Here is a 12,585-nt window from a genome sequence, read left to right as displayed (position 1 = left end):
ACAGGGAAAAGTAAATATCTAACAAAGGGATTCACAGCAGCCATGATATGGGAATGGAATGCCCTGAGCTAGCCAGTAGAAGGTATTGTGGAAATGGGTAGGCATTATATCTAAGCTATTCTGGGCCCTTTGCTTGGATTGGGTCTAGTCTCTAATGCTACCCTTATCCCTCATAGGATTTATGAAAAAAAACCTTCTTTAAGAGTGCACCATCTACACCAGGTCAGTCTCTTTCAAAAAACTCAAGCTACTTAAATATTAGAAGCAACCATTAACACAGTCATACTAGGAAGGACAATGATTACAGCAGTCTCCTGAAGTATAAGGTACTCATTATAATCTCTGATTTAGAACTGAGGTTTAAATATAGGTCTCTTATTTCCTTCTAAGTGGCTCAAAAAGGACCTCCATCAATCTGCCTTACAGGAGCTAATCCCTTTGCATTAATGATCTAAAATATTTATTCTGCCAGAGACACATTTAATTGTCTCTAGCTGATGTTTGATGCATGCATATGAGAGGGGTCCCAGTTCTTGTTCAATATTTTACTCTCCTTGGTGTGAGGTACAGCCCACAAATCCATGTCCTTAAACTTCCTTCTAGATCACACTCCACACATGAATGCCCAGCTGGTACATCCAGACAGAGTATAATTCATTGGAAGAAGTGTGGATGTCTGAGAATTTTCATTATTGAGACATAGACATAATCTTGGTCATCTCTTAATTTACACAGTATAAATATATGCATGCAAAATTCAAAAAGCAAAGCTAGTACTTACCTGCCAAGGAGTTGTTATTTTCTGCAATTTCTGCTTTCAGAAATCATTTGAAGATGCATTCCACACAAAAAAAAAAATTTGATGTAAAACACTTTTCTGTAGTAATAGAAGGTTTTGGAACTTACCGGAACTGAAATTTCAGGATTATTTTTAAGTTTTCCAAGCACAGCAAAGCCGTCAATGCTGATTTTCCCTTTTGGTTTTATGCTTAAGGATTCTATTTTAACACAGTCAATAAAGAGTGTGACACTGTTTGCTTCCACAATTATCATAAGCTTGTGCCATTGGGAGTCAAACAAGAAAGGCAAATGCAAAAATGACGCCATTTGTAGTCTTCCATCTGCTCCTTTATAAGAAAACTCAACACTTTTCATTTGACCATTAAGATTCACTCCAACTTGTTCTTTTCCTGAAAAGTCCTGAATCTGCCAAATAGTCCAGTATTTCTGAAGTGTGGCCCCAGTCATCCGAAAAGTAGTTAGAAAGGAATATTCGTCAGGCAATCCGTTGGAATATATAGCACTGTGTAGGATAAAAATACAGTAGAATTGTTGTGTATTTGTTCTGAAAAGCTCCACATATCACCACAGAGTAATGAGAAGCCATTACTTAATGAAGCCATATTTCAACCATGCTTGTATCAATGTTCTTCTGCATGCAGAGTCTCAAAACAGGGTGTCTTTTTGAGTCATTAGTGTTGCTAATTGTAGAAGGAACTGACCCAGAAATGCAGGTTCTTCCAACATTGCACAATGTTTATCATAACCCTTCTAAGTTTAATGGATGGACTCCTACTTCAGATTTAGAAAGTATATCCTACAATTATCCTATTTCCCGCTATTAGGCATATTAAATCAGTCAACACAGTGTGACTTTATAATTGCCCAGGTAGATAGTCAGTGCAGATCTGATTTGCTTTTGATAAGAATGTCTTTTGCAAATATATTTTCTTGTTCAGCCTGCCAATAACCCTTTTGTTAATGTATTAGCTGTCTCTTCAACAGAAATCATTCAACAAATCATTCACTGACAAATATAGGCATGGTAAGAACCCACACTAAAAATGTATTGTGTCCTGTGACATTCAACCACAAGACTACAAGTGGAAGGGACAGATTTGCCACATATAAAACATCTCGGTTTTTTGCAATTCCTATAATGTGAGATTTGGAAACACAGGTAGGACTGGCTGTGTCACTGTGCAAAATAGTAATGTCATTTTTTATCTCACATATATCACTGAATCTAGTAGAATATTTAAGAAATATGCCTTTTCCTATTCCATGGATCATAAAACTGTAGTGTCATATCCAGTTGATATCAATACAGTATTTGCCATCTATCCACATTTAAGAAGAAGTTGTATTTCAGTAAGTTTCTTAAGTATGAAGATATGTAGAGCTATATGTAGAACAACTTCTCAGACAAGTAGGCATTTTGAATAAAGATAATATTTGACAGGCAGATCAATCCTGTCTTAGCAGCTATTTAGAGAGCATTAGTGAACCTTGGAATTTAGGGTAAGAGGAAAAAAAGCTGGAAAATGGCATACATCAATTCTCTTTCTGTATGCTTGAGGACTACTGATTTAGAAAGAATACTTCCAGAGGCAATCTCCCTAATTTGTAGTTAATGTCCCAAGCTGTAGTACAGCTTTATTCCAGCAGACAGCGGCACAGCCTCAGCAGATTTCAGCGAGGACAGGGTGAGCCTGGCAGCAGCAGCAGTGGTTTCACCTTAGGAATAAACTACCCACACTGCTGATGTTTCTCCTATTTCCCTCGAGCCTTTACGTACACATGAAAGCTAGTAGATAAGAAAGCAGAATGTTTAGCTGGAAAATTAGCTCATTATACAAGGTGTGGAGATATACAAAGTTGAAGAGGGGTCTCATTGCCCATACCTTTAATCTGTGGTTTGCTCTGAATTGTGTCTCTGTTGACTGTGGATGAAGTAGTCCATCTCAGCTGGTTTTGTTTGATATGATTTTACCTGCTTTATTGGCTCTTGCCATCTCAAATGCAAATGTCAATGTGTGGACATTGTACCTTTCCCCCTGTTCTGAGCACTTTGCAGTGTTTACTACTGTCCCCTATCCCTCCTTGTGTTAGGCTTCTAGCTTATACAACATACTTATATGTTCTTTCTGCTCTAAGCAGATACTTCCTATCCCTATCCAGACACACATTCACTCTTACTAAGCTGCTGATCCAGTTCAATATGTCTTTTACAGCCCTTTGTGTCCTTCCTCTGTAATATCTCTTAAACAAATATTTCAATCTGCTCTACTGCTAAAACCTTAGCTCAGCTGAGTCATTTATCTCTTCAGTTGCTGAATCCCCTGTTTGTTCTGCAGAAGAGCTGCTCTTACTACTACCACACTGAAGGCGATATTGTTTGGTAATTTTTAAATAGCCTTGGTGTGACATTCCATTTTCTCTAATAAGTTCAGGGACTTCTGGGGATCTGATGCACAGAGTTCCACAGCTAAAAGAAGCAGTACTAGTTCCAGACCCACTGTGGAGAGGTTTTCATTCTTCCTCTGCACCGATAAGTTTTGCTGTCATGGCAATACTCGTTAAACATGGCAATACTGGTTAAACTATCACACACATTTTCATCCCACCTCAGCTGATAAAACTGTACTATCAAAAAGAAAAAAAAAAAAACAAAACAACTAACAAAACAAAACAACCAGAGAAACAAAAAAAAAAGTAAGTAAACATACTTTTTGATTAGAAGATGAATTTTTTGCACCATATTTAGCTAGAGAGTTTGTACTTTCCAAGACATTATATGGGCTCTCCTTCTTTTTTTGGACATTAAAATAAAAAAGAAATATGTTAACTTTTTCAAGAAATATACAAAGAAGAGAAGTTGTGTAAGAGCTTCTGACAGTGGTAAGAAAAAGTTAAATTATAAGAAATTTATATAGAGCACTAAAGATAAAAACTCAGTGCACAAACATGGATAATTATTTACATTTTAAAAACCTTTTAATAATCAACCAGAAGAACTGCTGCCTTTAAAGACTCAGTATCAGTAACATGACTCAACATAATGAAGCATGACCCATCACCAGAAAGGTACTTTGCAGGGGACTGCTACTGTGTAAGATTTATACCTCTAATTCTACAAGCAAAGCAGAGGCAGATTCTCATCTCAGTTACTCCAATGGCAATGATCCTTTCATGGTTTCAGTGTATTTCAGAATGCAGCTCTTCCCAAACCCTGTAATCCTTATACAGGCAAAACCCTTCTGAAGACAGCACTTTAAAATAGTAAATATTTGTAATCCATGGCAAATTTAGCATGATATTTAAATAAACAATTGTAGACAAGTTATGCCTTTATCTCACTGCAAAGTGAAGAGTAATGGGCTCTGTAATCTTATTGAACAGCTGATAGCTATATAAGCACTCAAATTATTTTGGTAAATTATTTTTAACATACATGTTTCCAATTTCACTAATTTATGGGGGAGAATTTAGCAAATATAAATTTAGATTCAGGTAAATAAGCAAAGGAAGAATTAACATAGAAAAATATTTCAAGCACAAAGGCCAGCTTCATTCCTGACCCATTTCCTATCCAGTTAAAATTGTCAGGGATATAAACTATCAGAGCCTTTTTTTTTAATTTAGTTTTGTATCTTAAGTTTGTAAGAGATCATTCTAGTCCTGCTTTCCTTGTGTAGTCAGACTATTATTAACTGCTTTAAATGTATACAAAGTCAGATCAATTTTTTATCAGATATTTGAATATTTGCTCTTTTTTTTTTTAAATACCTGGGAGCATTTGTAATTCATCTAGGGGAACTTCTGAAACACTATTATTTTCTTTTCAAGAAACACTATCTTTTTCATAAATACCTAAGACTTTTATTAATCCTGCAGTTTGAGTGCTTACAGGGAAGATTTCTTAGAGATTTCAAAGTTAAATCTACCAAGGCATCAATGCAACCAAGGTAAGTCATCTGGCTAGGTGATAGAAACCCTGAGCCATCCCTCTGACTTCAGGATTCACCAGGAGCAGAGTACATTAAAAGGTTAACTATGTACCTATATAAATTCTACAAAGTAACTGCTTATTTTATTAAATTTGTTTCTTTCAGAATTAATTCTTTGGGTGAGCTTCGTTGCCCACTGAGTTCATTTACTCCTTGCTAAAATTTTAGAATTTTAGAAATGTTAGCACAACTCACTGGAGGTGGCTGTAGGAATTGCTCTGGCCAACCTCATGATGATGCAGTACCATGTATCCTGGGTTGGGGGGTTCCTTTGCTCAATCTGGAGACACTTGTGTGTGCATCTCGTCATTCTGCCTGGTATCACAGCTGACCTGGCAGGCACTCCCTGGCAGCCATTGAACAAGCAATAAAAATAAAACTTAACTCAGCACTTTTAAAAAGCATCTGTCCTAAGTCATTTGCCAGAAGTCATTTGTTAGGGCTCATTACTCTCAGCTGAACTTTATTCTTCAGAAACATCCAGTTCTGAGCTAATTATTTCTTTTATGAGCTAATTAGCCTCTTAGCTGCATTTTGTCTTTTCCTTTTCAATGTCATCATCAATATCTGTGTTGGATACCTTACTTGTAATGTAAAGTGAAAAGAACCTGAAGAACTTTGGTAGCTGGATGAAGTAAAGCCAGACCTTCAGGCATATGCATTTGAGGAGTATTACTTCACAGAGAAGCATTGTTCCCAAAGGGAAAAAAAAAAGCCAGAAAATCAGCCTGCAAAATTCTCTGGATGTTCCAAATCTACAGATACAGTTTTATAAAATTCCAATTTTCATATTATAATTTCTTATCATAATGTGTTTGTCATCTCACCTGTCAAAGTTGCCTACAGTACACCACTACCTCAATTATAAACACTGCTCAGAAAGCAGCTTCAATTTTTATGTTGCTCTGCTTTCTAGTGAGATGAGGATTCAGGCAAAGAGGTATAATTTCTGGATTCATAGGCTACCTTCATGTAAATAAATTCACTAGGCCCAGGACTGTTCTCTGATATTAAGTTCAGATGGCATGAAAAAGTTTAAACCTGCTTACTTCCAAAATATATTGACTACATGCAACCTGTGTGTTGGGAATGATCTGTGGCCTATACCAGCCATCAAGCTGTGCCCAGGAATTGTTTAAGAAGTGCTCATTAGTCTGCACCCAAACCATGCCATAGTCTTTTATTTTAACAGTGTAGATGACCAAGGAGGGACCTTGTGATGTCACAGTTGCATTTGTGAAGTTGAAGGTTTAAGATTTCTTCCAATGCATAAAGAAAACAAGCCCATTTCCCACACACAGAAATGTATCATGAACATATTTCTTTGAGTTTTCAATTAAAGATAAACACAATTATTATCCAAATAACCAGTATTAATTTTGTGCTTACTAACTGGTGGACACTTACAACATGTGCACAGATCAAATTGAAAAATGGTGGGTTCACTAAGTCCAGAAACAACAGGTATGAGTAATGGCAGTTTCACACAAAGTCATTACACACACTTATTACACAAACAACACTGTATTGATTCTTCAGTAGATTTTATGCTAGAAGAAACACTGGCCAATAGAATTTTTTTGGATGATGGGAGAAGCTAAGTTAAGACTTGTGTGCAATCATTTCTGTTCATTGTGTTATATACTTCTGCGCCTTGGCAAAAATGCTCAGCAGCAAAAGTACCAAGCTACAAATCAGTAGCATTTTAAGAGAGCTCTGTGAGCTTTTCAAGGCATTAGCTGTTGTTTCAGCAAAGGCTGAATCAATATACAGAGGCATGCTCATTCAATTGACCTCTCATTCCCATGCCACTGTAACATGGGCTTCTCTGCCTCAGTATAATCATCATGTGTTAGTCTAAAAAGTTATTTTACAATCGCCTGTTCGTAGAGGGTCCCTCCCCAGTGCTCCTACAGCACTTAGGCTGTATTATCCATCCAGCTCGGGAAAACCATGCCGGCCATTTTTTCCAAATTGACTCTAGTTTTGCCTCCCGCACCTCTTGGCTCAGCAGAAGCGCACAGAGCCGGAGGCAAGGACCGAAGGATGACACCCTCCATGTGAGCGCCCGGACACAGCTATGGTGGCTTCAGCACCGCGGGCACGGACAGCTCCGCAGTGCGGGCGGCTCTGCCCTGCCCTGCCCTGTCCTCCCCTTCCGTTCCCTCCCCTCCTCTCTCCTTCTCCTCCTCTCCCCTCTCTTCCCCTTTCCCTCCTTTACCCTCTCGTCCTCTCCCTTCCCTCCCCGGCGCCATGAGGTGCAGCTGCTGCCCGCTGGTACCCCGGGAAATATCTATTTTATCGTTAAATAATCTAGTTGTGAATAAAGGGCAGAGAGGGGTGGCTGGAGGGAAATGCAGGAGTTCAGGGCTGCTGCGATGCCTGGGCTGAGAAAACCAGAGATACACCCATGCCGTTAAAGAGGTTCAACCCTTCTTGATATGTTCTATATAATTTGCTAACCCCTATAATGCTGCTCAGGGTTATATCCCAAATTCACACCAAAAAAAAACCAAACCCATCCACATTATAAAGATTGTGTGGAGGGTTCTGGTCTTAAAAAAAATTGCTCAGAATAACTAAGGTGTGCCTCTCCTGTGCTGTTAGCCTCAGCTGCTTACTGCCAAGTTCACTTCTTCTGAGTCAGCTTACTGAGAGGGGTACACTGTAAATAACTGGAGCAGAGCAGCAAGCTCGGGCTCAGTGACAGAGGAACAGCAGACTGATGCACTAGAGCACAGTCAGGACTCAAGCCTTAATCCATTCCCTGGCCCAACGAGTCCAGTGGCAGGAGTCAGCTCAGATGCCATAGTGTATCAACAGAACTGGTATAGGCTTGGTCATGGATAACTTGTGTATATCAAGCACATATCTCACTAGAGCCATCTATCACAATGTCTAACCTTTCTTAAAAATGAAACATTACTGCTTTGATACCTCAATTTGTTTCTGAGCTAAGAGACATGAATCGAAAATGTGAGAATCTGACCTTTTAGTGAAATGACAATCCCATTTGCTGTCTGTGTTTGAATTCACATTCGTGCACTAGCAGCCTTGATTTGTGTCTGGGATTGAAAGCAGTCATGAGTAAAATGTAACTAATCACTTAAACTCTAAATTAGCTTAACCTGGTGGCTACAAAGGTAGAAGCCAGGGAGGACTGCAGCAAGCAGAAGTTGTCAGTGATAGCTGGAGTAAGACAGAAACACTTCATACTCCAATTATTCCTAGCTGAAATAGTAGTCACATTAACGGTCTTGCCAGTTAATTGCTAACTTAAGGCCTTCTTAATTGCATAAGGTGCTGGAGCAGAATCCAGACTTGCCTAAATTTGGCAAAGACAACTCTACCCTGCTGTACTGTCTCTATTCCTTCACCAGCAGCAAGTCTAGCCTGTAAAGCACAAACACAATTAGATTCCTAAGTCCTGGTTCCTGTCATCACTTGACTGTGACATGCTAAATAATAATTTCCAACTTTTATAGATTAAGTGACCATAAATCGGTTATTTACCAGTTATCCAAACAAGCAAAAACATCTTGCCAGAGAATCAGTCAGCTGTTATCCTACCTCATCTCTGCAATCTTTACATGATCAGATTGATCCTTTGTGTCAATGTTTTGAGAAAACTTTTCTCCCTGTCCTCCTGTTATTTTTTCTTTGCCTCCCTATCGCTTTTCGATTCATCAGCAACTTTGACGTTACTTCCTAGAGATGAATCCCTTACTATCGGCAAATCTGGAGGCACTCTGAGCACTGTCATTGGTTAGAGGAAAGTGGAAGTCCCTGAAATCATTGCTACACATGCAGTCTGGTCTGGTGGTGGCTATGAAAAAAAAAAAAAGTTGAATTTCTCTTTCCCCTTTCAAAAGCTTTTCAAATTAGGTGATCTAGTGGGAGGGATCTAGGTCTGGTGGGAAATTCTACCTCTTAAACAATAAGATTGCAAAACATCTGTATTTTAAAGCCAAACAACAAAGGCATTACCTGGTTGGTATCCTGAAGTCTACATTGGGTCCTAATTTATAGGCCACCTGTAGAGAAGTGGAGCCCACTACTCTCTCAATAATTCCTTGGGAAGCAGCTTTTTCTATTTGGAACTGAGAAATCAAGTCAAAGCCTACAAGAAAAAACATGCATATCCAAAATGTAACTTTCATGTTAATTTAATTAGAGAATTGTGCAGTCACAGAGCTGAATATAACCTGATAAAATTTTCTGAACAGCAGCTTTTTCCTGAAAAAGTCAGAATGCTACTTACCTGGTAAGTCATCTTGACCAATCCTGATTGTTGGGCAGAGCTCAATTCTGTGACTGGCACCCAGAATGACTGGTAGTCCTGCAAAACAAGATGAATTTATTAACCATGTGCCTGCACATTTCCTCAGAACATCTTAGAAAATTAAGTGAAGTAACTGTAAGATTATTATTAATTAAATAAATATCTAAATAATAATGTTTACAAGTATATAATAATTTAAACTGTACTCCGTAAAGTGAGAGGTCTAAGAAAATAAGCATCTGTTTTTAGAGAGCTCCATATTTAACTTGATTGATTGTTTGACTTTTTTTTTTTTTAAGCCTTTAAATGAGAGTGTTATAATAATTCTTCTCTTGCAGAACTGTGGAGAAATAGTAGTAGTAACATAAGAAGTCCTGCTGTGTAAGGAGTTTTTGGTTTGGAACTTTTGGTGGTTTAAGCAAAAAAAAATACCAGTTACCTAAGTCAACACTCTCCTAGTCCCAAGGAAACTTAAACAAAGTTTATGCCAACTACAGATGTTGTTGAGAAACAGTTGGCAACTTTTCCAGTCTCTCTAGTATTCCAGGTCTTCCCACCTTTCTCTGTGCCACATTTGATCAGAAAATGATCACTCATGAAATACAAGGTGGGGGCAAGAAGAACTTATAGACCTTTTTCATTTACCCAAAAAAGAACATAGAAGAAATTTGTTTGAAGAAACTAAATTTAAACATCCAATTTTTCAGAATATTATTTGTCAAAAAGCCTTGTAATGAGCATAAGACCTGCTTGATTCCCCTAATTTAAGGAAGGAGGAAGGAAAAATAAACATTTATTTGAAGAGTTTAAGAGCTATGTACAAGTCCAGTATCAAGTCAATCTGGAAAATGTTAGTAAAGTGGATAGGGAAGAATGAAGAGTGGAAGTTGGAAGGAGATGCATTTCTAACCTACAGAGAGCCTCTTGTGTGCTGCAAAGGCTCAACCCTAAATGTGGGTTTCCTTCTGACAACATAGGCTTAAAGAGAACATTCAGGTTGACATGTTACACCATAGAAAAGACCTCATTCTATATTATTTGACGAGACATATGGCTGACATCCAGCCATTTACATTTTATGCCCAACAAATAAAGTATAACCAGTTTATTGACACATGTAGCAGAAGAATATCTAACTAGAAGCACTGAAAAACAGGGGAAGGTTTGTGTCCTGTATCTACCACCTATATCCAGATTTTAATCCTTACCTTAAAAATACATCTTATAGCAAGTTTAAAACCAAACACATAGCTCCCGTTTTTCCCCCTCTTTTTCATATGCATCCTTCCATACATACATCCATACATACACATAGACAGTTCTCCCTTTGTGTGACGGCTAGCTAGAGAGGATTTTAATTTTGAATAAACACAGAATAACTCTTCTGACATTCCAAATTACAGAAAGATGAAATGTGGATAAATTCTGTCTCCTTACTTGATTGGTGCTGGATGGTTGCTGAGATGAAAGACCACAAAAAACTACACACGTAAAAGAAAGCTGTAATTTTCCTGTGAACAGAAAGAAAACTCAAGTATGAATCTATAGTTTCTGACAGATTCTGTTATTAAATTTCTCCTCCAAGCCATGCACAATAAATGTATAAAAAAAACGTTAAGGATTTACTAACCGATTTGACAATTTCTTTGACAAGAAGATTTCTTTACATGAGAACTTTTTATTTTTACCTTATAATAAAACATGTCAATGAAGTTCTTTCTATTGGCAGTTCCTTCATATAATGCTTTCATAAAACCAAACAACAAAGGCGGCAGCTGGCAAGGGCAGCTTTAACCGTTCTAATCTCTTATTTACAGATGTCTCTAAATCCCACTTGTTCTCTTACCAGTGTCTTTTCATCTTCACTGCTGGCTTTGTTCACTTCTCTCATGTGAATACACGGTGTATATCGTCACACTCCTTGCTTCCCTCTCATTAGTCCCACAGAGGAGTGCAGCAGTGGGTGCAGACAGCTCCTCCTGTCCCTCGCAGGACCCAGCAGAGAGGGAGGTCCAGGCTGCCGGGGCGGTTTTAATCTTGCCAAGGGAAGGAGGTGGAGGCTGGACAGACATGTGTCCTGGTGGGCTCTGAAGGCAGGTCTCTGGAGGCAGTTGAATATAAAGAAGCCAAAAGAGCAAATGAAAGGCTGCTGCTTTCACCGGCGTTAGAGCAGGGAGATTAGGAAAATGTGAATTCTGCAATGTCATTCTCTGAATGGTGGGGTCTGCTCTTCAGACAGGCAGAGGAACGAATATGTAGCAGGAGGTTTGAGGAAGCTGGTGGCCCTGATGTGAGCTTTGAGAACAAGGAGATTCCTGTCCTGTAAGGAAGGAATTTCCATTTCTCACTGATTTACTCATTAGGTAGTCTCAGAAGAAGTCTCTCTGGTGAGGTCTCAGTTGGTTCTTGTGAATAAAACAGATTATTTAAAAGTGTTTTCATGGCTTAAACTCAAACCTTTCCAAGGAATACACATAGGCATTATAAAGCAGACTCCTTCTGTTGTCTTTGGTAAAGCACTCCCGTTCCGTAGACTATTACATATGTTTGGACACACAAAGACATTTATTTATATTTGTTCACATGGATGTAAAAACAGAGAGAGAGACTAAAATCTGTATGCATGAAAAGACCAAGGAAAATAGACTAAACAGCCAGAAGGTTCTGATAGTTACCGCCGTCACAATTCATATACGTATAGAAAAGTATGCTTTCCAGGTTGTGCTTACATATCACACTTTTAGGTTTCATCTTCTCTAGATTATTAACATTATAGTCAATAACAGTTTCAATTTCCAGATTTTTTTTTAGGTGTTGGATATAGCAAATGCAATAATTTCTGCTGCAATAGACTGCTGCTGTCTGCTGAGAGTCTGGAGAAATAGCTGAGTAATGAACTACCCCATTCATCCCAATTTTCTGTAGGTCACATTTCCAGTCTTGGTAATTCCAGTGTTAGTGTTGCTCACACTTTCATATCTATTGTTAGAAAAGGAGGGACTGGATCACAAACATGAACAGTTTGCTGTGAGTAATGTCTCATTTTGGTGCCTACACAAGCATATCTTACATGATACCATTTTTTCCCCCTTCAAGAGAAAGGTACGCTCTCACAGTCCAGCGCAATTGTGAACACGTTGGGTCAGGACCAGAATTGTCACATGAAACCACTGTCAATAAAAAACAAATTAAAAATGGGAGAAATATTAATTTGATTTCACAATAAGTGTACCCAAGTCACCACACACCCGAGACCATTATCCCCCATGCAGATATTTCCATTGTGGCACGCAGTGGTATATGTAGGGCACAAAAGGAGTCTATAACAAGTCACCTGAAGCTGTAATGAAGGGGAACAGCATGGGATTGTGACATGGGATGGAACAAGTGAGAGCACCCAAGACTTAGAAAGAATACCAGGAGGTTTGTGAAGGAATGGAAAAGAGCCAGGTGCCAAACTATCTCTTTTGTTGTATATAAGCTGTGGAATTAAGTTTGCCTTTGAGACTGCTT

The 12,585-nt window shown here is 38.5% G+C and overlaps 1 protein-coding gene across 1 annotated transcript in view; it reads right to left on the bottom strand.

Moving 5' to 3' along the window:
• The window catches only part of COL9A1 (collagen type IX alpha 1 chain), a 66,265-nt gene extending 55,162 nt beyond the window's left edge, over positions 1-11,103 (bottom strand). Inside the window, exons 1-5 of the mRNA XM_032684304.1 lie at positions 10,919-11,103; positions 10,510-10,583; positions 9,052-9,129; positions 8,778-8,910; positions 907-1,303 (exon numbers count right to left, since the gene is read on the bottom strand). Of these exons, the coding sequence (XP_032540195.1) occupies positions 907-1,303; positions 8,778-8,910; positions 9,052-9,129; positions 10,510-10,583; positions 10,919-10,932 (696 nt within the window). The 5' untranslated portion in view covers positions 10,933-11,103. The remainder of the gene's footprint in view (positions 1-906; positions 1,304-8,777; positions 8,911-9,051; positions 9,130-10,509; positions 10,584-10,918) is intronic.
• Positions 11,104-12,585: the final 1,482 nt, after the last annotated feature.

This window comes from Chiroxiphia lanceolata, chromosome 3 (genome assembly GCF_009829145.1).
Source record: "Chiroxiphia lanceolata isolate bChiLan1 chromosome 3, bChiLan1.pri, whole genome shotgun sequence".
NCBI lineage: Eukaryota > Metazoa > Chordata > Aves > Passeriformes > Pipridae > Chiroxiphia > Chiroxiphia lanceolata.
This window is presented reverse-complemented; position numbering and strand designations above follow the sequence as displayed.